At 39.8% G+C, this 25,505-nt stretch overlaps 1 protein-coding gene across 1 annotated transcript in view; it reads right to left on the bottom strand.

Moving 5' to 3' along the window:
* ALDH1A2 (aldehyde dehydrogenase 1 family member A2) overlaps positions 1-25,505 on the bottom strand; it is a 51,665-nt gene that overhangs the window by 13,516 nt on the left and 12,644 nt on the right. The window contains exons 2-7 of the mRNA XM_056499739.1: positions 15,201-15,305; positions 14,799-14,939; positions 13,070-13,199; positions 7,969-8,030; positions 5,151-5,279; positions 4,908-5,021 (exon numbers count right to left, since the gene is read on the bottom strand). Of these exons, the coding sequence (XP_056355714.1) occupies positions 4,908-5,021; positions 5,151-5,279; positions 7,969-8,030; positions 13,070-13,199; positions 14,799-14,939; positions 15,201-15,305 (681 nt within the window). The remainder of the gene's footprint in view (positions 1-4,907; positions 5,022-5,150; positions 5,280-7,968; positions 8,031-13,069; positions 13,200-14,798; positions 14,940-15,200; positions 15,306-25,505) is intronic.

Here is a 25,505-nt window from a genome sequence, read left to right as displayed (position 1 = left end):
AGCTCACACAACTCCTTGCCTGTGCAGTAGGAAGACATTCTGTCTACATCATGCATTGGGACATTTATCTCACTTTAGAAATGAAAGGAGAATCCTGCTGAGTAAATTAGAATCAGTGGTAATACAGCTGTTAGCTACAAACATTTGTTTGGCATGAATCAATCTCAACTCTCCTGTAGTTTGCTTTGATGGTCTCTCTAGTATCTTGTTGACTAATGATGAGATCATGGTTTGTTAATCTAAGTGCATAAAGAAAACATTCTGCCAAGCAAAATGCAGTCTCTTTTGCTGGGGTTTATTGCAGTTGTTTATAGACCTTTTGTTTACACAGGCATCCAAACCAATTTGTTGGATATTTATTTGGGTTACTCCACAGAACTGCCTGAACACAGACCTGAATCCTATCTTAAATCTGTCTGCATTTTAATGGGTCGTAGTTTGAACAAAGTGGAAACCAGCCACTTAGGATACATTTCTTGTTGGCCAGAACTTCAAATGTTTTGTGTGCTATCTATAATTCTCATCTTGAGAGCATTTAACAACTGGAGCAAGTTGTAAGCCAGTCTGATTTGGAGGTTACACATTTGGTTTTAAACAGAAGTTAGTAGAACTCATTAAACTTTTGCAACAATCAAAACACAATTTTTATCCTAGGCAGGGCTTTAAATCTGCATTCAAAAATATTTTTAACTTCTTACTCTCCATAATCATCTCTAATTTTAAACTCAGAACATACTCCCCTCAACTATTCCCTGTGCACCAGGAACTTAGGGGTATACCAGTTGCAGGTCAGATAGAGCACACAGGTAGCAACTTGGGCAGACAGCTCACAGCAGGAAAATTACTGTATTTACAAAGCTTTAACTGAGCTTACAGATTTGAATGGAAATAAAAGCAAATTAAGAGTAAACCTGATTCTGATGGCTGCTTTTCCCTGACATTTGAAGGCCTCTCACCTTTTTTGCTTAGCAAAAGTTCTTTCAGAGAATAAGAAAGCAATACGAAGAAACTCTTTGCATTTGTGGTAAAAATTGTCGCCTCATCAGCATTTGTCTTGGAAATACATAAAGCCCACTGTTATTTCACTGGGAGACTTGTAGAACATCTCCTGTACTTCTGAGCACTGCAGCCTAAGAGCAGACACATGGGAATGCCAGACATGCTGAGTTTGGACCTGTTCTTAAACTTGGAAATTCTAAATTACTAGTTTGAATTAAACAGTTGCTTATAATTTTTTAAAAGGAACTCTGACAAGAATATGTGGGACAGTGAAGAAGCTGAGGCAGAGAGGGACAGTGCAAAAGGAAAAGGCATGTACAGTAAACAGTGGGCATAATGGGACCCAGCTGAGCTTTACAGTACCTCTCCCATGCTCCCAATCAGTGGGAGTTTCACCCTGCAGCTTGGGACCAGAAGGATCAAGGAGAAATTCAGTAAGATGTAATGAGATGTGTAAGTTGATTTTGGACTTTCAAGGAAGGGTAGGAAAAGGATAAGAGCAACTGTTAACATGGTCATATTGGCTGGAAGAAAGTTTGGTTATGGCAGTTTAAATTTCATCTGGTCGTGGAACATGAGGAAAAAATGTGTCAGTGAAGCCTGAGACGAGATTGCTGGAGGATCATGGATTAGCCCTGGTTCACTAAAACCAACACAGTAAAAATAAACATTTTGGTTAAAATGTCCGTACCAAACAGGGTGCTGAAGAGTGAACCAAAGCAAGCAGAGAAGCCAAGAAAGCTACTGGAATCTAAGGAGGCACAGTATTTTAGTTGGGCTTTCATACTCAGTATGATTTTATTCCTTTCACTGTGACAGTTGTCAGAATGAAATCCATTGCCTGCCAGGTGTTTGCAGAATCCTTCCCTTTCCAGCTGAGCTGTGGAGGGAAGAGTTTTGAGATCCATGTACTGGGGAATTGGGAGAGGAAGATGATCTATGGGAGGGTGTTTCATAAGAAGCAGATAGGCTGAGGGATGAAAGAGTTGGCAGACTATTATTTCAATGTATGCAGGCTAACCCATAAAAGGAGGAGCAGCAGGAAAGATGGGAGAGAATTGAAATCAGACAGTAATGACACTAGATAAAAAGAGCTCTTTATACGCTTTTCACACATTATTTTTTGTGTGTGTGTGTGAAAAGTAAATAGCAGTATTTTAAAAAAATTCAGAGCACCCAAGAATCTAAAACCCAGAGAAAAGAGTGCACACTGGATAGCTCTAAACTAGAAATCAGAAGCAGAAATTGAAAGCTGTTTCTGTGTTGTCATTGCATGGGCATGGGCTTGAGTCCTCCCAGTCACCAGGACTGTCAAGAGGTACTGGACTAATGCACGGGTGACAAGGCCATTGCCACATGGAATACAAGTGTCCACATGCACCTCTGGGCTCAGGAAGTGTGGAAGTCATTGATTGTCAGAAGCTGTGAGGCTGCAGCAAGGAAAGGATCACTCTACACATGCTCTCTTCTGTGAGCATCTGGTACTGGTCCTGTTGCAAGATAAGGTGTGAGGCTGCAGGGCTCTGTGGTGTGGCTGTATCAGGCTTTATTGAGTTAAGGTTGTGAACTTGGCCTTTTGGCTCCTATTCCTATGGATTGGGTTCTACAAATATTGGAACACATTAGCATTCAATTTTTTTTTGTAGGAGGAGCAGCCTGTTTTATGTCTTTCAAGAATACTGTGGGGAAAAGAAAATGATAGCCCATTTTTTGTGATTTTTACAGGCAAATGGGGAGTTTTCATTAACTATAAGTATAATTCAAAGGTACAGAACTTATATAAGAGAACCTCATGGTGAAAACTTGAGAAAAACCTGTGCTTCAGAATCTAAATTTTAACATCTTTGCATTTGTACTGATAGGTTTTATCATTAACTTGCCCATCATGAACTGCCTTAACTAGCACATGGAATGGAGGAATGGAGTTAATACGTGGTGTTTATACACCTAATGGCTATTGGAAATCCCCATCACTGGAGTGTACAGTTAATGTGCTTCAGACAAGTACCAGAGAGACAAAATATTTCCATTATTATTTCACTAGAAATTGAAATCTGCTTTGGAGGAGTCAGAGACTACAGTCCAGCTCATATCAGAATATGGTGTTTAAAATGTTACAATGTTGACTTGCTGTTACAAAAATTCAGTGTTACAGGAAATCAGAAACAATATGGAATAGTTTACACTAACTCTGCATTAAAACGATCCATCTGTTCTTGCTTTAGGTTCTTAGAGAATTGTTTTTTCATCTCTGTAATGCTTTTCACTTCCTATTAGTAAGGCTTTTAAAGGTAGGCACTGAGTTAGTATAAAACCCACAGCTTTTGAGTTTAAACGCCTATTAAAACTAAAGCTGTCTGGAACTACAATAAAAATTTATTTTGGCTACAAGAGACAACTTTGAAACCTAACCCATCTGTATTTTTCCTCTTCCAAACAGTGCAACATCCTGTATAATAGAATATTTATCTTAAACAGAGACCACATATCTTTACAAAAACAATTGTTTCAACTTAATTTATGGGGGGTAATCGGCTCATATTAAAATTTTCAGTATTCCAGGATGCTAATCTTAATTGGATACAGGAGATGTAGAATTACTAGAGTAATTCCACAGGATAATCTGAAATCTGATGTAGCCATTGACTTAGAACGTAACCTGTGTATATTAGAATCTGAAGTTGTCATTAAAAAATCGTGTACAGGCATATAGTATAGTAATTACAAAACACCTGTGTGTGCAAATTAGGCATACAACTGCAACTACATTTTACTGGTAATTTAGGTTTGTGTGTGACTTGCAAACTCAATTACAGAATAATTTATTTGAAATAATTGAGCAGGTCTCTGCAATCCTTGGGCCCACCAGGGAGATACCCACACATATCTAGTAGGGCTGCATGGTCAGTGAATTTATCGATGCAAATCACAAAACAAATTGCCTCACTGTGAAGAGCAGTATCCCTGGGATGCATAAAGCCTTCCACTGCCACGAGTGGGAGTCAAACATATCAAAGAGAGACTGAATCCCTGGGGTTTAGCTCCCTCCATACAATAGTTTGTCAGATTTTGAATTGAAAAGGGCTGGGTTTAGCACTCTCTAAATATAACCAGCCCTGAAACTCCCACAGAGATTCCTTTCTGTCTGCCTTCAGACGATGAGATAAGGCCCCTTCTCCTGTGACTTCAGTCTGGAGTACCTCTGTCATCCCCACCCCAACCCTGATAACAGCCAGCTTGGCACATATTTGAGAGCAAGACGTGGTGAGAGTTTTGGGGGTTAGTCTTGCTGTAGATTGCAGCCTGCATCTTCAGAGAGCCTCCTCTCTAACATCTGCAGCATAGACCCACAGCAAGACATTCTGGCATCCAGGAGACAACTGACTCCCTTCATTCTCTGGCCAGCTTCTTTCCATCACTTTGGGAACTGACACCTTGGACAATCTCCTTTTCTCCCTGCATTCCTTCCTTTTTTAGGCCTCCTCCTCATCCTCTACTTGAATGCAGCATCAAAGTTAAAGTATATTTGCACAATTTGCTCCCTTCCTCTCCCTGTTCCCCAAGTACAGCAGGATACACAAATTATGGATGTTAAAGCAGCACTTTTGTGTGCTATGATATACACGGGATGTTCTGCCTACTTGCATGTGATTCACATCCTCATAAGCCCACAGGAAATCCCAGTAATATTTTTCCAGGCATATCTCCTGTGCTGAGGTGCCGAGCACAGCAGGGGCTGGAGGGAAGGAGCCGTTTGTGCTTGGGAAGTCCTGTGGTACATAAGTTTAGCTGGGAAGCACAGACCACTGCTGTTTAGATGTAACTCTTTTACTCAGTGACAATAAGAAATGTACCACAAGGACTGAAGTATTTTTTCACCTTGTACAGTAATGTGTGAATCCTCTTACCTCAGTGGATCCAGTGAAAGCAATTTTATCAATGCCAACATGAGAGGCTATGGCTGCACCAACAATTGGACCAAATCCTGGCAAGATATTGACAACTCCTGGTGGAAAGCCAGCCTGTGAAAATAGGAATGAATGAAGGTAAGCATGACTTATGAGAACTGTTAAAGCACATTAAAGCAGGCATGTGCTTGTGGTTCCCCCCCAAAAGGAGAGACAGACATCACTCCCCCCAATTATTCTTACCTCTTTGATGAGAGCACCCATATAGAGAGCACTGAGTGGTGTTTGTTCTGCTGGTTTAATAACTACTGTATTGCCACAGCACAGAGCTGGAGCAATCTTCCATGCAAACATCAGCAGGGGGAAGTTCCACTGTAGGAAAAAAGTTGATAGATGGAAAAATATTGCAGTGGTGTTTTGTTTTCAAGATGTCAAGCTGATACCTCACTTATTTCTCAGGCTGATCCTCAACATAAATCTTTCCCAGCACAAAGCAAGGATTTTTTTTTAAATTACTGCCATTAAGAAAGGAAAAACAATGACTTCTTAGTTCTTTCTGTCCTGTTCAAAGAAATACAATCCCCACCTGCAATCTCCATTAAAAAAAATTCCATTATCTGTTAATTTTTAAAGTCACAACTTTTTATTTCATTTACTGTTTTGCTATTGGCACTTTTAATTCCCCCATGAAAATAGGTCTTGCTTCTGATATATTTGGAAAGAACTGTTTGCTCACATTGAAGCAGTTTTGGATGTAATTTTCATATCCCTGAATACAGCTTAAGATACAAAATTTATACTCAAAATTATATAATCTTTCATTGATGGAATTATAATAAAAATTCCATAAATGTCAATGTTCAATCAAAGCATTTATTTTTCTTGAAGATGCCTTACTGAGAAATCTATATGGAAGATGTTAAAAGAGCAGTAAAAAACAAGTTGAAAAACTCTTTGCCGCTATAAAATTTTGTGTTGTCATTCATTATAACTTCATTGAACTGCAACAGATTATGTGGTAAATTATATTAGTTCAATGCACAAAACATGCCTTGGATAAAGATAAAAGTAGCGAGCCTTTTGCACTAAGGCCTGATCCTAGCAGGTTAAGTGGATAGTCCTGCTGATTTCAGTGAAAATGTCAGAGTAATAAAATAACTGTATTTGCACAATCACTCTTGAAAATGCATGCAACAGTCTCTTTTAGAAGGAGAATAGAAAATATCAGTCACAGAGTCAGCCACTGGCCAGAGCGTGTTGCTGCCTGATGCATATCAGCTGCCACTCTCAGACATCTCTCTAGCCCCTGGCTAGCTTGAAAAAATACACAACTGTCTTTCCTTCACTGAACACCCAATTTTTTACTCCCTCTGTTGTTTATAAACTCCGGAGACAAAGTGATGTTTTAATTCCATCTCCAGTACATAAACCTGGGAGGGGAGCTGTCGGGCCAGCAGTGTGCTAACAGCCTGCACTTCTAATGGCATTGCAAGGAGAGCTCACAGCAGTTTTACAGGGTACTATATAGCCCTGTTTATGCTACAGCACTGCCAAAGAGCACATGTTTTGATGGAAGCTGGGATGTGAAAGAGGATGAGGAGTTCAGTGTTAGACTTGCTGTTTAATTTTATTTTTGAATAATGTATTTGCTCAGGCAATGACCAAGCACATGCAGCAGCCTGGGCTGTCCTCTGGGACTGGTAGCGTGGAGGAAATACAGAACAGATCAGCAGTGGTGTTAGAATAGATGGATATGACAGCCATTTTCAAGCTTTGGAGGACAAAACTGAGGGAAGAACAAATGTGTGGTAGATGGCTGGGTACTCTGATTTTTGGCATGTTCCTCAGCCTGTGGCCAAGTTTCTTCAGCAGGTCTGAGCAGTTAAGCTCAGTGAAACAAACATAAGTGATGTCCAGCAGTGCTGGGGTTAGATGTTGGGGCTGTCATTTAGTAAATGCTTATCCATGAGCCTGGATACATGGATACAGGGACAGAACTGTGGAATTTTTCATTCATAAGGACCAAGTTAGGAGAGCCTGTAGGTGTTTGCAGGATGGCTGTAGCCACAGACTCTCTGAGTCATTGCATTTTTCTCTGGGTTTCTGCTGAGTGCCAAACACAAAAGCCACTCCTTAACAAAGACATGAAATAACAACAAATATAAATAGGGGAAAAGGGCTTAACATTGTTAAAGTAATCTTTTCTGGCTGCTCCTTTTGTAATGGAATTGCTCCGTATTTCTGTTTAGTGCCTTTGTGGTAATGTGAACAAAATAAAAAATCAACATCAATAAAAATTTCAGAGAATGGCCTGATTAGTCCCCCAGTGTTTTGTCAAGCGAAAAAGCTTCCATGCAATATTTTAATAGCTATATGTGAGCCTCCCATTGAAATTTCTGCCAAAGCTGGTTAACTGGCTCTTCTGAAAAAGTTACCCCTTCAGTGCAATTCCCATTCAGTGTTCAGCAAGATTTTATTATGAGGGTATCTGCTGGGGTGTAGGGGGAGTATTGGATTTGATTAAATGATCTGTTTCTGTCTCACAACAAATAAAACAAACATTTCATGTCTTCTATTAGCTACACAATGTTAATTGTAATGATATGTCTCCTGGAGTTTCCTTTTCTCCTCCAGCCTTGTAAAAGAAATAGCAGGAAAGAATGGAATTAAAATACATCACATTCTCCCAGGAACTGAGGAGCCTGTTAAATCACAGTAAAAACTAAATAAATAAAGAGACTACCACAGCAAAGCATCAATTTTCCATAAGTTGTGTGAACATCCATAACCACTGACAGCATATTAACACTGTGTTTTGCTTTGCTTATTTTAATCATGTGAATTCTATGACTTGAGAACTTAACTCCTAATAACAGAGCCTAAACCCTATTAGCATGTTCAAATAAGCATTTGCAGGGAGGCTGTTAAAGATATGTCAACAATATGAGCTCAGCTTTTTTCGTAATGGAAAACACACATAGCTGAAGACCATGTTTTATGTGTCTTTAAAGAGAGCTGGTTCAAATGAAAATAAATAAAAAGCACTAGTAGAGATACTCACAGGGATGATCTGTCCACACACTCCGATGGGTTCATGTCTTGTAAACGTAAAATAATCTCCATCTGAAACAGATGAGCATGCTTACTCTCAAGTACAGTTTGACTTGGCAGAACAAAAAAAAAATTAAAATAGAAGGAGGGAAAAAACTCTAAGAATCAGCCTTTGATGGCAGTAAAAGAAATAAAGAAGTCATGGAAGTGTTTTTTTGTGAGCCAGCATGGGAAACCTAGGTTCAGGAGCAACCTAATTGTTCTTTCTGTAGAACAAAGGAAGCAGGCTTCCCATCAGAAAGCAACCTGCTTTTTTCCTTGGCAGAGAGCTGTACTGCAAAAAAATTGCAGTAGCATGGAAGCACTTACTGGCCTCAGCTGATTTAAGGGTGAGAGAAGTGAAGAGTCACAAAGGCAATTTCCTGAAAGGCATGTGTGGAACACAGCAATATAAAGGTGTATCTACAACCCAATGTGGGGTAATAGAGTAACATTCAGCTGACTCATCTGCCATTGAGTACACAGGCAGTGTGAAATGATGGAATGATGTACCACAATCACTAGGTGTGGAATGGAGAGGGAAAATTTGTGACTTTTGTCACCAAGCATCATTTACTTCCTGTGGTCTGGGAGCACATGCTGAGGTTACACATACAGGTTTCTTCCCATTTAACAGAGCCAGAAAGGGACCTGCTGTGTGGGGACCAGTTTAAGGATCAATTAAAGTACTGTCTAACCAGTAGCTTTGTTAGTGTGCTCGGCCTGCATCTGTGCAAAGTAGATTTACTGCACCTTTGTACCTCAGTTGGGTCTCATAGCTGTATAACCTAGTCCAGACTATCAGACTATCTCTGAATTTAGGTCAGGTGTTCTTCAGTGAGGCTACAACTGAGGCAAAGGCTATGCTAAAGGCATGAGCTGAATGTGCCCCTTGGCCTGTAGTGCTTGGTCATCTAGAAAAACTCAAATCTCTTAACTTGGGAAAATAATTTCAGCTTAGTATGTGAGAATGATGAGGTTACCTAGGCTTAATGGCAGGAGATGATTTACCGGGATAAGAAAAGGTTAGACAGTGGAAAGGAGTAAGAGGAGGAGAAGGAGAGATTATAGGGCTTTTGCCCCCATTGTTCTGTCTGACACAGGGTATGTGCTTTCCTTCCCAGGCTGGGCTGGGAAGTGGCTGCCCTGGCCTCTCCCCCATTCAGTCCAGAGCTGCAGCCACCTTTATACAATATTGGGGAAGGGCCTGACTTCACAATGGAGAGTGTGTTTTGGGAACCTGCTGCAATATCCTCTAAAATATATCTGGTAACAATAAACAGGTTAATCCTTAAAGTTTCTTGGGTTTAAGAAAAGACTTCAACTTGAATTTGATTAGAAATAACTTATTGTCAGGTCTGCTTATTTCTATCCAACTACTTTACAGGATTTGCTCAGCAGAAACCTGAGCTAGAGAAGCTAATATGTCAACTGGGAGCCAGATACAAAATAATTATGAGAAAGGTAACAATAGTCTGCAGCCAAGACAAGGGACATAACAGAGAAAATAAAGGAAGGAGGGAAAGAGAGAAAAGATATTCAGGAAAAAACAGAATAAAATAGTTTGTCAGTTGGTTTGTGCTGCATTGACAAAACGTCATTGTAATGTTTTGAGCTCCAGATATTTGACAACTTCCCAGTGGAGATGAGAATATTTGTGTCTGAGATGATCAGTTTGGTTTTCCAGGTTATCTTTCACAGATGCTAGCAGTGGTTCACAACCACAGAAGATTCATCAGATCTGACAGAAGTGAAGTCAAAATACAGAGAAGTACATATAAGCAAAACTGTCTAAGTGCTCAAGAGGAATACAGAGGAGTCAGCTAAAAATACCAGCTTGTACTGGGTAGTACTGTGAGAGGTGGGTTCTCATCCAGAAGGATGGTGGCAACATAACAGTAACACAGTTACATTAGCACTGTCTGACTTTAGATTGTCACTGCATAATCACTGCCACATGTCTGCGTGCTTCATCACAGAGTTATAGATAACCTGAACCTCTTGCCAAGGCAGACAAATGGTGGTTAATTCTGCCCAGCGTAGGCAGAACGTTCTTTCCGCAGAGCGATGCCTCCCATGCAGAGCTGCTCTCCCTGCTGTCTCCCACTAGACTCTAGACAGATGCCCTTTTTGACACCTACTTCCAAAGTTCATCATCCATAGACTTTCTGTCAAGATGGGAATTTTGAGGTTGCTTTCTAACAATATCTTTGGGAACATGTGACTCGAAGTTATTCAGAAGCTTTGATGTCTCTGGACAGGCCAAAGGTGGATCTAAGAGCCACCCCGTCCATAATGTAGAACAAGCTGTTACCATGACAAAATAACTCAAGAATTAAATGAGCTTAATTCCATTATTCTAAACAATGAGCATAGAAAAGTCCCTGGTGCTTAGCAATTATACAGGAGACTTTTAAAATGTTTGAGAGTTTTAAGTCATGCTAATGACCCTTATTCTAAGATGCTGTGGCTGATGGTTGTTACTCTTACCCTTTACTAGCTGGTTGCCAGAAGAACATTGACTAAGAGGGACCTGACAGCGATCCTACACCCAATCTAAAATTTTGTGTTAAAAGGGTTTTTTTAATATACTCAGCTGGAGTAAACTGACATTCTTCCATCCTCACTTATGTTAATAGGCCAAGATCAATTTGCAGCTGCTTAGCACCTGGCCCAAAGATTTTAATTTTTTAATCAGGAAGCAAGTCCCATTTATCCAGGGATTTCACTTTGGGACATATCTTCCACAGATGTGTTTGCTCAGATTTCCATCAGGAGTCTCCAACGCAGATTTTTTATTTGCATAACAACCCATGCCTCATATAGCAGGACACAGCAAAACAAGTGGGTGAGGAGAGCTGAACTGGTTCTTTAAACTATATCATAGCATATATTGCTTTAAAGATACATTTTTGCTTGCATTCAGTTTATTAGTTTAACAGTTTCTGGTCTAGCCTCATTCTGTTTTAATTTAAATCATCAAGGCTTTACGCATGGGAGCAAGCAAAGGGCAGTCTGAAGGTTTTGTAGCTCTGGGACCAAAAGGAATGTGACTGTAAAACACACTTCTTCTACTTGTCTATCAATTGCCTAATTTTATTTTACAGGAAAAGAAACCTTCAACAAAAACAGCAACAACAAAAGAGGAGGTTTCAGATTTATTAGCACACTGAATGGGAAGACAAGATTTAATAGTGGAGTATTTTTGGTTTTGTTGTCTTGTTTATCTTTGGTGAGCTGATGGTAAGTGAACAGTAAAGAGCACAGCTGTTTAACACTGGCTTTGCCCTAAAATAGCTTCATGAGAATGACAAATTTATAGTGTGAAAGTAGAGGAATGAAGAGAAGTGTTAAACGAAGAAGAACTAATTGATCCCCTGAAGATCTGTGAATGGACTTATGATTCTACACTAATGAAAACTGTGTTAGCACAAAGTTTGCCCTGAGGAAAGCATGCTGAAAGTGTTCCTTCTTTTTGCCCAAATAGTCCACCTTACTGGAAAAAAAAATCAGGTTTTATCCTATAAGGTACTTGAAACCATGAATAAGAAGAGAATATTTATTCTCCTTAATCTGGCAGTGCATTTTGGTGGCTGACCTAATTTCTGTGTACCTGTGGGGCTAAGGAGTGAGAAGGAGGCATTCACTGACCAGGGAGAAAGAGATTAGGGAACAGGAAATTTGCTGAATACATGAATTTATAGTGTGGTCTGCACTTTTGTATGATTAAATGTGAAGTGCAAACAGCAAAACTGGGATTTACGAATCTCAGCCTAAATGACTGTGGAAAACTTTGAGTCATTGCAGCTATGCCTACATCTGAAATATTATTATTTTCATTTCTTTGGTGAAAATAAGATAGTGAAGATAAACACCAGTCAGCGCACACTGCAGTTTTAATGAGGTGAAACAGCAATATAAGTAACACTGCAACAAGAGTTACATGATGTTTCACTTCTGAAAATTTTGGAGGCACATTTTCAATTTATCTGCTTGCCTCACTTGGGTAATTTGGTTTTTTGGTGTAGAGAGGCGAGTGAGTGCACTGCAGATACTGTGTCATACAGTGGAACACCAGGGAAATAGCTGGGCAACAGCAAGGGGCATTTACCCCTGAGTGTGCCCTCCTGGCCTTACTGGGTGAAGAGGAATAAACATGCATGTGCAATGAACATGTGCACCATGAAGCCAAAAAGAATCCACATAATGAGTGCTTGTTTTCCTTAACGTTTTTCCAGAGATTTATTTTATGCAAGTGAAAGATCAGTGCACTTATCTTAATGACTGCATGTACATAAAATAATTTTCTCTATTTTGCCATGTTGTGTAATTATAGCACTTGGTGCATCTAGTCCTGACTGCAGATGAATATGTTTGCATCATACAATGCAGCCTGTATTTGTTAAACAGCTGGGAGGGAAGGGCAGGAGGAAGAGACTTGTTAAATAATAGTAAGGATTTTTTCATTTCTCTTTAGCAAAAGAATAAGAGAATAATAATTTCCTAGAATGCATGAAGGTTTATCTGATATATACAATATAAAACTCATCCCACTGAATAATTTGAAGAAGCATCTATAAAAAAATATATCTCATATATATGTAGTTCTCTATAGTAACATTCAGAATGCTCTAAAAGTATAAATTAAGTTAGATCCAGTGTTAGTCCAAGGTAAAATTATTGGCATAAGCAGTAAGAAGCCATATACAAACAAAATCTATACATAATGATTTGGTTTTTTTAAACATGCACCAAACACTGTTTTCATGAGTTTCAAGGTATTTTTCAGGCTTATCCCTCATCCATTTTTTACATGTGCATCAATAATTAAATGTAGGTATTGAGATATGTCCTTCTCAGATGGACACATGCAAAAGAAACCAAGCCCTCCTCACATGTGCATGTGGGGCAGAACAAGAGCAGGGCACCCAGTCCTGCCCTTCCTGACTTTCCAACATCTGCTTCAGCAAAACACTACACACTGTAGGAGCTTTCTACAAAGCTGTGAGCCACTAAGCTTTAGTCTAGCCATGAGAAGGTTTAGTGCATAGCTGTGCTTTAATTCCCCTTACCTACAGGAATGGTCATTCCATGGATTTTGTCTGCCCAACCAGCATAATACCTCAAGGTTTTTATGACTCCCTGGAGATCTACATAGAAAGCTTGCAAGAACGGTTTGCCACTGTTCAGTGATTCCATAGTCTGAAGGAAAAGAAAAAGGAAAGAGATGTAAGTATAGTAACATTTTTGGACTATCGTATCTAAGTATTCACCACCTTAACAGCTCTTGAACCATGACAAAGATTTTAATGAAGACCAGTCAGTTACATCTTCGTGTAATTTTAATGCAGAAGGTTCAGAACAATTATCTGATCCCCTTTGTTACTTCTTCTTGCAAATGTGAACAAAAAGCATTTTCCTTGAAAAACCCAAACTGGTTTCTTCTGGAGTATTCTGGAATGGCTATGATTTTAAAAACATATGTGTGTGTTTATGTGTGTTTGTCTGTCTGTCTGTCTTGTGGGTTTATGTGTGTATCCACATGCATGTACATGTGCCTTTGTTTACTTTGAACCTAATAGCCACTGTGTTTGGTCCAGATCTCTAAATGCTGAATTGCTTTAATCAGGAGCCAAGATGAAAATGCCTGTCAAACTGGGTTCTGTTATGTTAATGATAACAGCTGAGAAGGGGCTCCTTGTAACCCTGTATTAATGATCTGAATCCATAAAGAGAAGAATGGACACATCCCTCTTTATATAATTGATGTGAATATAAAAATTTCTCTATATGGTTGCCAAGACTCCTGCTGAGGTCTGAGATATCTATACTGTACAGCCAGTTTATTTATTGCCATCAAATAAACAAATTTTCCTCTAGGGAAGCTCATAAATTAACAAGCTAATGTCTTTATTTTTTAGTTAATATTCCTATTTTTAAAAGTATCTTATAAGCTATCCTCTTAGGGGTTCCTAAGATCATTTAGCAAAAAAAAATCCAATAAAATATCTTAAGATGTTGACTAGCTTAACTCCTTCTCAATAGCTGTCTAATAGAGATCATTAAGAATGGGCAAAGGACGCCCATGTGTAATACACCAACCATCAAATGAGTTTCTATAGAGAAGAATGGAGGCCTAATTCTGCACTGACTTATATCCCCAAGAGCAATTAAAGGCACTGCCTGCAGTGCAACTCAGTAAAGAACTTGGCTCCAGAAATAAAAATTAAATGACAGGCAGAGTAAACTTGATTTGCTGTGCACTTCCTTCTCCCCATGGCGATTTTACAGTATCTGCTGGCGGTAAGATGATTTAAGTGTTGACAAAGCTGGAATTAAGATGTTCATGGGCTTAGTTCAAAGCACTTGACATGCGGAAAACAACATTAACAATGCCACCGTTCCGATGGCTTCATCCCAGAGTGAAATGGAGCCGCGCCCAGAATCCATGTCACAGCTGAGCGTCCCTGAGCACCTCACTAACCCTTCCCTTCCTGTCTGCACAAATCATCCCAACCTGCCATTTCTTATTCTACAGGAGTTACAGGAGTGCATGGCAGGCACACATGTGTGCACACCCCTGCTTTTGTGTGACGTCCAGTTTAAAGCTGATCTGAGCCCGCTGGAAGACTCTGGTTGGCTTTTATGGGTTTTGCATCACGTTGTAAGCTGAGCCATTTCAGCCAGGAGGCTGCGGGTGGTTTTCACATACAATTCATTTCAACCCATTGACAAATGAATTGGCTCTCAGAATGTAAAACTGACAACTGATTTGACTACTGATTTTTATATGTCACTTACAGCAAGAATTGCCCTGTCCCTTTCGACCAAGTCTGCCAATTTATCCAGAAGATGGCCTCTTTCTGAGGCATCCATCCTCCTCCAAACAGAACCGAGGGAAAAAGCCAGCCGAGCTGCCCTCACTGCCTTGTCCGTGTCAACCTGGGAAGAAGGAGGAAGAAAATTGAAGGCACAGGTAAATAACACAAGCAGGCTTATGAAATCTGCTGTTATACAACCTTAATCACATGACAGGTTTTGGAAATATGGTTAATAAAAGAACTGTCCAATAGTGCTAATCTGGACTGGTTGCATTGATCTATTTATAAAGTTCTATTTTCTGTTATACATTTAATTTATACATTAAACAGACATTATATATTATATAACCATTATTATATAGCCATTCATGGGATACGTTACCTTGTCAGCTTCCTGAATGTCACAAATTTGTTCTCCTGTTGCTGGATTATATACTGGGAATATTCTTCCACTTTCAGAATTCTGCCACTCATTATTGATGAAAATCTAGAAAAGGAAGAAAAGTCATCAGATCTCTTGCATGAACAAACAGTAATGTATATAACAACAAACTCATGAGAAATCTGCGGATTCTAATACAAAAGAACTGAAACTTATTTTTGTGTGTGAAAATTACAGTTTTCAAGAGTTCAGGCTGAGGTCAGCTCTGATGTCTTTCTATATTCTATAGCAGTGTCATTATAGAAGCAACATCAAAGTCTAAACATTGGTTGATGTTCAGATTTGGTTCAAAAACTGTAACAAATAAACTAAAAAAAGAAATAGCTGTATCGGAGAAAAAGCCTTGAAACTGCTGGAGACAAGACAAGGATTTGGAGTAATCACTCAGTTCAGTAAGTAAACATTTAGTCACTGATACATCCCAGTCAAGGCTGAATAATCTCAAATATCACAGTTCTTCAATACACAGTCAGTTAATTATGGCTACAGTGACGGCTTGCAGCACAAAACGAACTTGCTTATCTGCTAGGAACAATGGAAATTGTTACATTCTCTCAGTGTTGATATTTTAATTGTCGGGGCAAAACAAATTTAAATGGTAGTGGTGCTGACAACAGCTGTCTTGAGAAAGGTAATGACAAATGAGTTTATTTAAAGTTGATTTTTACTGGTAGCTGTATACATGTCAGTTATTTGCTGCTGAATGACTTTTAAGAACAGGATGCAATTATTTATTAGCAAGTATTAAAGAAGGCACTACATGAAAATGACTGAGTGAAAAGTTTTCCAGGTATTCAGACTCCTTCTGTCTTCTAAAACTTTCTAAGTATGGAAGTGTTCAAAAAGTCCAGACACCATTTGGGTTCATTGGAGTCCAGATATCAATGTACTTTTATTGTATTCCATGAAATACAACTAAATGTGCAAGAAGATGTCCTGGCCTTGTTGAAATACACAGGAATTTTACCCCTGACTCCACTGAAAGCAGGAGTTCACATGCAGGGAAGAGGAATGTTCACCACCTGGGTTTTTGTTTTGTTTTTTCTGTTTTGTCTTGTTTTGTTTGTTTGGTTGGTTGGTTTTTGTTGTTTGTTTCTTTCTTTTTTTTTTTTTTTTTTTTTTTTTTTTCCATACAGGGCTGTGTTTATAAAGACAGGGACCATTGGAAAGCTTAAGGAGTCTCCATTCCAATCAAAGATGCACAGGTGAGAGAAACTGGCCCATCTTTAGACACATGAAAGCAAAAAATACATCTGTAGTTTTCAGTTACCAGATATGAGCTTGCTCAAACCTATTCTCCAAGCCAAATGGAAGTCCTGTAGCTGTGTTCCTCTCAGCAGGGCTCATTAGCTCAGGCTCAGTGCCACAGTGAGTGCAGTGTCACAGCTCCTGCTCCAGAGCTCGCTTGTCTCCGGCTCACTGCGGCCGTGTGTGGGAGGAACCTGTGACTGCCTGGAAAAGACCTTGCCCATAGAATGGACACAGAAACCAGCAATTCCATGTGCTTTTGCAATTATGAATTCTATTGTGTTTCCTTATCTTCCCTGTGTTTCAAACTTCAGCCTCTGCTGTGTGCCCCTCCATCCATTCCAGAGTCTGTCCTTTCTTTACTCCCCCTTGCCCTTTCTGTTTGGGTTTTCAGAGGTTTCCTACCACAGGACCTACCACACCATTACCATTGCTTTCCTTGCCATGCCCTATTTATCCCAAACCTGTGTCCTTGGACTGTGAGGTCCTAAGACTGTGCTGGTGTCTTCCCACTCAGTGATGACACTGTTCAGCAAACCCTGTACTGGTCCCTGTTAGGACATTCTGGAGCTAACCCAAAATGAGACAGTGAAAGAATCACCAGCACAATCTCTAGTGACCAATGCCATAAGCCAAAACCCTCTGGTGTATTGTCACTTTTAGACTGCAAGCAAAGCAAAAAAAAAACACTGAGATCTGTGACCTGTGTGGAGGAAGGAATTCACTTCATGCTTTCCATGAGTTTTCTCAGAGTTAACTCTGCACCCAGTGAGTGTGTCGGGGGTGCTGAGGAGGGAGGGGAAGGGAGAAAAGCTTCCAGCTTCAGGAGCAGATGGCCAGAGAAGATATAAGCATGTTTGTTTAAGGTGACAGGATGTACATAAACACATGGGCTTCTCGTGTGAGCTGCATGGAAAGAATAAAGCAGTTTGGTTGAGTACAAGAACCTGAGAAATCGTGGCAGCCACAATTCAGTACATTTCCCTTGGAGAAGTGGTCTGTTCTTTTTAAAATAGATTAAAAATGTTAACTCTATTCTGCTGGGATTAACACCTATCATCAGGTTTGCTAGTGCACAGGACATATATTTATTCTTGAAATGCATTTCACCATAGGAATGAGAAATAGTGCCTTGGAATTGCAAGAGTGCTGCAATTCAAGCTGACGGTAAGGAAAAGCTGTATCATTTTATTGAATGCTCCATTTATCCCACTGACTTAGAAAAAGAACAGTAATAGTAAATATTTCAGATAGGACATGGGAAGGATCTATTTGGCATAAAGTTTGAGCTGAAAGCAAGAGAAATTGCTACTGTTAATGGTTAATGTTAGTTTCTTCCTGTTCCACTTTCTATAAACAAGGTATTGCCTATACAAGCTCATTACTGTAAACTGAGCACATTTAAATTGGCAGTAAAATCAGAGTATTTACTCTAGTGCACAAATAAAGTACCTAGTCCCATGTTTTGGAACAGTTTCAAGTCTTGAAATCCAGCAGCTGGCGGCTTTACAAGCAAAGCCTTACACTTAAATAATTCACTTTTGAAAGTTTTAGGTGTTCTGTGTCAGGTAGTACCATTCAGCAGATATTCCTACCACCGAGACGCAGATTCTTTTGCAATAAATTTGCATTCACAGGGGCTTTTATAACTCTTCCAGCACTACTGACTCCAATGGCTGTTGATTAAATGTATATATCCTGTACATTTAATCTGACTTTCATTATGGCCACTTCGTAAAAATGCCATGAAATGGAGAAGCGATGACACATTGCAAGAAAAAGGAATCCCTGCAAAGCCTCAAATTGGGTTTTTTTCTCCCTTATTTATAGTGACCATGGTAAAGGCTGACTCTAAATCAGGGAGAATATTTGACAGCAAATGTTCCTATCTATGGATTATATATAACCCATCCTAAACACCAGATAAAAAAGGGGTAACCTTAGAAAAAGAAGGGCTTGCTTCCATGTAAATCATGCTACAAATTGGACAACACCCAGTGAGTTCATTGTTCAACCTCAATTGTGAAGGCTATTCACATTTACTATTCCCTTGGAATCAATGTTAATTAAGGCTGACTGTGGCTATAAATCAGCCTTTGGTTTTTACAACTTAATTCAGCATTAAGCATATATATGTAAATAAAAGGTAACTGATTAACCACTTGAGTTTTCCAGGAGTTACTGAGGTAATTTGTTTTTGTTTGAGTCCTAGTGTTACCTTTTGTGATATGCAGTAGGGAGAAGAAAAAGTCTATAATGTGTCATGCATTTGCTATGTGGTATTGTAGTAGTTAAATAACCTGGCCCGTTGGGTGCTATCAATAGCATTGTGCCAAAAGGCAAAGGGAAGAAGGGAGCACTTGAAAAATCTTGGAATACACAAACATTTTGTTTGCCATTTACTCTCAGTAGAGGCAGTAATGGCAGTAACATCAGAGCAAAGATAAAAGGCCAGCTTTGCTGCTGTACTGAGGTGTCCCTGTTAGTGCAGCCATTTAGCCAAGAACAAACCCAAGTGGAAAAGCAGCCAGGACCTCCTGTGAGTCTGGCTGCAATTGGTGTGCAGTGGGCAAAGGAGGAAACCAAATTTTGCTCCCCTGTGCCCCTTGGAGTGTCATCATTTTCATGAGATCGCATCACACAGGTCTCTGGGCAGTTTCTGTTCCTTTCCAAATGAAAGATGGAGAGGGCATGGATTTTCCTAAAGAGAACAGTCACATCCCTCCTGGTACTGACAATAACCTCTTGCTCTTACACACATGGTCCCACCATGTCTTTACTAGGTTCAAATCTTGCCTGTGGCTTATTGTATCTGGCCTCTGTTGACAGAGTTCCACAGGGCTCATCAAGAAAGCAATCTGACTCATCCTACATCTCAAGTGACTGTTCAGAGCCTTGGAGATACCTCATCATACTGAAAACTGCACAAAGGAAAAGCAAACTTCAAAGTTACCATGTAAAAATTCCAAGTTACTTGGAATGCTGGCATGTAGTTGGAGGAAAATCATATATTGCATTTTGCACCTGCATTTCACAAGCATTACACACTAAGTTCAATAGCATTTTGGATGCTCATCAGTTTAGAAATCATCCAAGAGTAAATATTTTTAGTGTAACAGAAAGCAAATTTAGCTTTGCAAATAAACAACTACAATCTCTTGTTTCAGTAGCCATCCATCCCCATTGGCTTAGTAATTATTAGCAGCTTATTTTTCATTTTAAACCATGCAGGTAAATGGAGTGACAAGTATTCAAAGAGGAAGGGATGTGTACAAACCCAGGCTGGATATTCTGATCTGCAGTGCAGCAATAGTGAAATTTAGACCAGGGAGAAAATGTATTTTGTGTTTTTATCACTATTTACCAGCAAGGAAGTATTAAACAACTATCTTTATGAGTGTATATAAATATAACTAAAATAAAGCACAGAACTAGTATCTCCTTTGAAGCTCTTAGTTGAAGGAGCTTTAGTTTCATGGCACTTCAAATTCCCTCTGCTGTTGAGCCTGAGCTAGCCCTGGATTTGGGAAATGGAACTGATTTTTACATTCATTGGGGATTTCTGCACCTTCACTGCCTCTCTTTTTTGTATTGTCTTTCCCTAAAACATACAGGGGGGAAAAAAGATTTTGGGCTCTCTTAAGTCATAAGACTAATCAACACAGGTGGCAACAACATAACTTTTCATTTCCTTTCTTGAAAATGTTCTCAAATGATGTGTGAGTGAAATGAAGATCTACATTCTTAATTCAATATTGCTTAGTGATGATGTCATGAGATATTTTCTTTAGGCTCCCCAGCTGTTTAACTAAGAACTTCAGGCAGTGCACAGACAGTGGCCCAGCATTCAGCTCTTTGGAGGTAGAACTATTTTCCCATGGATTTAATAAACAAGGTTTTTGTGCTCTTGCAGCTCCAGAAATGTTTTTTGGTACAGGAAGAGGATTTTATCATCCAAATAATAATGGCTTCCCACAGGAGATTTGATTCTGGATGAATGGAGGAAGGAATGGGAATTTCCTAACTCAATTGATTTAGTAGCTGGTTATAGTTTCATTCCATCAACGATCTTTTTTTCATATGTGGTTTTTTCCTTAGAGAGCTTTTGACACTAAATCTGCTGGGATTGGGGGAGGGGGCATCAGATGCCAAAGTACTTTATAAGAGAATCACAGCTGCTTGGCCCTCAGCATCTTCTCAGAGCTGGAGGCATTAGGAAGTACATAATGGCACTTTCTTGGGGGGTGGGGGGGGGGGACGGACAACAATTTTAGAGGCATGCAAAAAATCCAGCAGCAGCATTTCCCTTGGTAAATAGTGCATAACATCCCAGATACCGGGCACCTGTGCCTCAGTCTGGTCAGGAAATTTCATATCCTTTCCCATCTCAGCAACTTCATTTCCTCTCCTTGGGAAACATTTCAAGAGTCCTAATGATTAGAACGATTGTAAGGGAATGAACTAGGTGGGATTGCAAAACAGAGGTGCAGCTTGTTTATTTTCACAGGCCTTGTTTTCCTTCACTTTTATGGCTGTCTTGATAGAGCAAATCTCTCACATTCTAGAGTGTGTTGTGAGGCACTCCTGGGAGTGACTGGAAACCAACAGCTGGCTATGGAATCAGTGAAAACCTGGTTTATAAAAGGCACTAGGAAAGCAAAAGGCAATGCCAGCAGTCGTCTGGCTGAATCACCAGCGATGGATCAGCAATGCCACTTCATTTTAATTTTAAGAGGATTGTTTAGGTGACCAGCAAGAGTCACAGCTTCTTGCTGGCAGTTCACAAAAGGTGAGTAATGAGCTTCAAGGCCAACCTCCCCAAGAACTGTCAGCGCAGAATCTTGCTCCTGAGCCATGAATGAGCCTCTCTGGGCAGTGCCAGTGGCTGTGCTGCTTTCAGGGGATACCCAGGCCCAGCACTCCAGCACAGGTTACCAGATTTGGGTTCTTTAGTGAGATGCCTTTCAGCTGTGGAGGAACTGCTATTGTATGAGAGAGTACCAGTGAACTGTACAGGAACAACTTTGCACCAAATTTAATTCAGGCAAGCAAGCTCCCTTGGGCATAGCTGGTTTTCAGCTAGAAGAGGCCCAAGAGGTCCAGAGTAGAACAAAAGGAAAAATCCAGCTGGTGTCAGTGGGAGCTGAATCAGGCCCCAGTTGAGGAAAAGGAATCAGTGGCAACAGCCTCCAGAGGGATGTTTGTACTGGGAAACAAAGATGTTTCACTGGAAACTTGACACACACTCTAGAGCCTGTGAGGTCTGAAAGGCCTCAAAAAAAACCAGAATATGCTGATTTTTCTTTTTCCTCTTTGACTGCTGGGTTGTCTTTCTATCTCCTTACTCACACCCCCCACACTGTAAAAATAGAAAAAGAAAGAAAAAAATTGAAAAGCAAAAAGAGCTCTGCTCTAAAGCTCTGTGTGCTGTGGGGTGCTTCATCTTTTTTAAACTTTCATTTGGACCTCAGAGCCTGATGGAAAATGTCACAGCTTTTGGATGTGGTATACCAGAAATGGTACAGAAATTTCCTTCATATATTCAAGCTTGTAATTGCACTCAAGAAATCTAGAGTCCGCACTTGTGAGTGTACTGAGAGGGTTGGACAATTTTAAATCTTTACAAACATAGTACAGCAGGAGGATCAAACAAGTGGAATCTGAAATAAAATGCCCAGGAAGTGAGTGGGGCTGCTCTGGTTCACTGTCAGTGAAGCCAGATCTGATACAATTTTGTTTGTGCAAGCCCAGTCCTGTGTCAAGGGTGGGTGTCTGACGAGAAGACCAGGATGTTTGCCTTCTCTGGGTGTAAATCCCAAGTAGCAAGGCCTAGTCAACTCTACCAAAATGAAAGCCAGTGCTTCATACCAGTGGACTTTGGATCAGAAGCCAAGTGTCTGAAAGAGATGAATACATCAAGGTTAAGTGACTTTCAGCCTGTGTAAATTAAGTCAGGCTTCCCTGCGGGTGACATGAGCTGGAGGAGGATTCTCATGATGGAGCCCTGATGGTGGCAGGAGCTCGGTCTCTTTTCAGTCCCAGAGAGGTGGGAGGAGAGGGCAAAGCAGGGCCTGTCTGCAGGGGCTGCTGCCCTGTTCTGCTCGTCTGGGTATTGTTCAGGTGCTTAAGGCAGACAGGGCAGGTCCCCCACTGAGCCAGCTCACAGACAGAAGAGGTTTAGGGAATGGTATGCTAGGAAAGGGGTGTGATGGGAGGAGAAACCGGTGGAATCCAGGGTTTCTGAGCAGCAAATGGAATCAGAGAAAGGGCTTGAAGCCTCCCGTCAGTCTCCTGTGAAAGTGGAATGTAACATGATTTTTTCTCCCCTATGTCCCACATCCCTCACACCAAATGTTTGACCTGCCTGTCTTCCTGTCTTAATTAGTCTTCTGTCTTTCTGGGAGTTGGGTCTGTTCTTCTGCAAATGGCAGCACATCAGACAGGGGAAACCTGTCATGTTTGTTTTCTAAGCTGTAGGGGGTACCCATTTGAAAAAACTCCAAGCTTATCTAAACATTTTTGTTTGTATGATTTTGAATTAGGAAGTGTGAGTAATTAGTTAAGAAGATTAAATAAGTCTTAACAACATGCAGTAGCATGCTTACTTTCCTCCTCCCCCCAAGTATTTCCTGCACAAAACCCAGGCTGCCAAACTGTGATGATACCCTTTTCTATTTTAGTTTCTCACTGTGCCACATGCTGATACAGCATCCGTTATTTCCATTCAGTCTCATTAAAGAGATTATTTTGCGCCTGGTTGTTCAAGAAAATTAATCTAAAGAGAAGAAACTTCAGATTGTATTGTCTGTTGAACTATACCCACCACAAACATTTTACTCCTTTTGGCTGCCTTATTAAACCTGCGGGAAGAAACTTTCATTGCAGCACATAAAGGCTTTCCTCAAAGTAATTTTTACTTTTTTCAGTTAATGAAGAATCTGTCTGCTGTTAGTAGAACAATACTGGAGCAATAACAGAGTTCAGGTAATATTTCATGTACTCCTAAGAAACTAAGCTCCCAATCTTTACTTATCCTTTCATCAGTGGGACTTTTTAATTGCTGGAGAAGAACATTTACTCTGTTTAACTGCATCAGAAAACATTGTTTGTGAAACCAGGATGACTAAAAGATTAACCATGCTTTCCATTTTCACTAATTATGCAGACAAGCCATCACTGGATGAGTTGGGTGAGGATGGCAGTGTTTTTTATGGAGTATGATCCTTGATGTCATTTATTGCACCTTAAAAAGTGAAATAATGAAAGATTTTTTAAAATCCACTAAATCAAGAGTGGAGAGGAGGAGTATTTGTTTACATAATCAATTATTGGGCTGTCACTGGGCTTTAATGAAGTTGTGGCTATTAAGAACTTGATCCTGGATACCCTTCCACAAGCACTTATTTGAAATTGTGGGAATGAGGAGGGGTTTATACAAACAAGACTCGTATTACTCTGTGTAGTTGTCCTGTGTTTTGCATTGTTTGTGCATTGCAATTTTTTGTGCTTCTTACATGTAAAAGAAAACAGTGTGAACTATTTATCTCTACATGGGAAACATGTTCTACCATTTGGAAGATTTTAATCTCCCTTGTAGGTAACTGCGATTTAAAATGTTCATCACCAGGAGCAAGTTCTTACTTAGAAATTAGCTGTGCTGCATAAATAAATATTCCTCCTAGGATTTCAGACATTATAGACAACACAGAAAAATACAATGAGCAAATTTATTTTGACTTAAAAGCTCTGCCTGAGAAAATTACCTTATAACTACACATGAGAAATTGCTGGAATGTCAGCTTCATTTGCAGTGGCCCCTTATGGCCTGATCACCCTCCCTGGCACGATAAATCACTGGCAAGATCCTTACCTTAACACGTTTGATCTCAGCTCAGCAAGACTTGGTTTTGATGTGAAGAACTCCAGATCTGTTAGGTCAGAGACAAATAGCAGAGCCACTGACCTGCAAAGTGCTAAGTCTATATTAGACCCAAGTGAGCAGCCTTAAGCTCCTGAAAAGTTTGCCTTCACTTCTACTTTGCATCCTGAAGCTTTTCAAATATTACAGTTAGCGTGTTTTGTTAATGATGCCAGAGCCATTTCCTTTTGTGCTGTTCTGCATGTACAAAATTCAGAAAAAGCATGCAGTAAGAGAAGCATTATCTTGGATAAACTGTTAGAATTATCTGCACTTTAGAGAGACATGAAATAAAACTTGTTATTTAACTGTTCTTTTACTTACTTTACACAAATGGTTTGCACTGGCCTTTTTCTTACTAGACCATGCTTACTGGTATCACAAATAATGATATTCACCAGCACACCCATCAAGATGATGCAAAGTGTTTGTATGTATATACCTGTATATACAAAAAATGCAAGCTACTCCTAAAAAAAAAAAAACTCAGCTTGTGACATTTACATTCAGAGTCTGAACTTTCACAGTTTTGTGCCCACTCAGTTTTCCAGCCTTGGTTTTAAAGTATTCCTTATTGTCCTGGTTAAACAGTCACTTATCTCTACGATAGTAAGCAGGAGTGTTAGTCTACCAGAAAATTGGATGTTCTTAATGGGCTTTGGGGGAGAATACCTTTGCATCATCAGCATTAAGTTAAATCACATTAAGTACCCACTTACAACATAGGGATTACCACTTATGACATCTTCGGTGAAAGCCATTAAAACAAATTGTTGTGTTTGTTAGAAGAAGCTGTGAGATAACAATTCCCAGAAGTCTGATTTATAAATTCTTTTTGGTCTTCAAGAATATGCAAAGGAATTCAATACCTCTCATTCAATGCTGCAATGAAATCTCTCAGGCTGGAAATTCTTTTCAATAAAATTAGTCTTGGAAAATACTTATCTATTTACTTTAGAGTGTTCTTCTGGAGAGAAGAAACCTTTAGACTCTCCTCAGAGTTCAGTACTGATTTCTCCTCCAGTTCCTTCTGTTGATTAAGTCATTGCCTTTACATGTACAAAACTGGAATAGGCAAT

This window comes from Oenanthe melanoleuca, chromosome 10 (assembly GCF_029582105.1).
Source record: "Oenanthe melanoleuca isolate GR-GAL-2019-014 chromosome 10, OMel1.0, whole genome shotgun sequence".
NCBI classification, from domain to species: domain Eukaryota; kingdom Metazoa; phylum Chordata; class Aves; order Passeriformes; family Muscicapidae; genus Oenanthe; species Oenanthe melanoleuca.
Note: the sequence above shows the minus strand (reverse complement) of the source record. Positions and strands in the feature narration are given on the sequence as shown.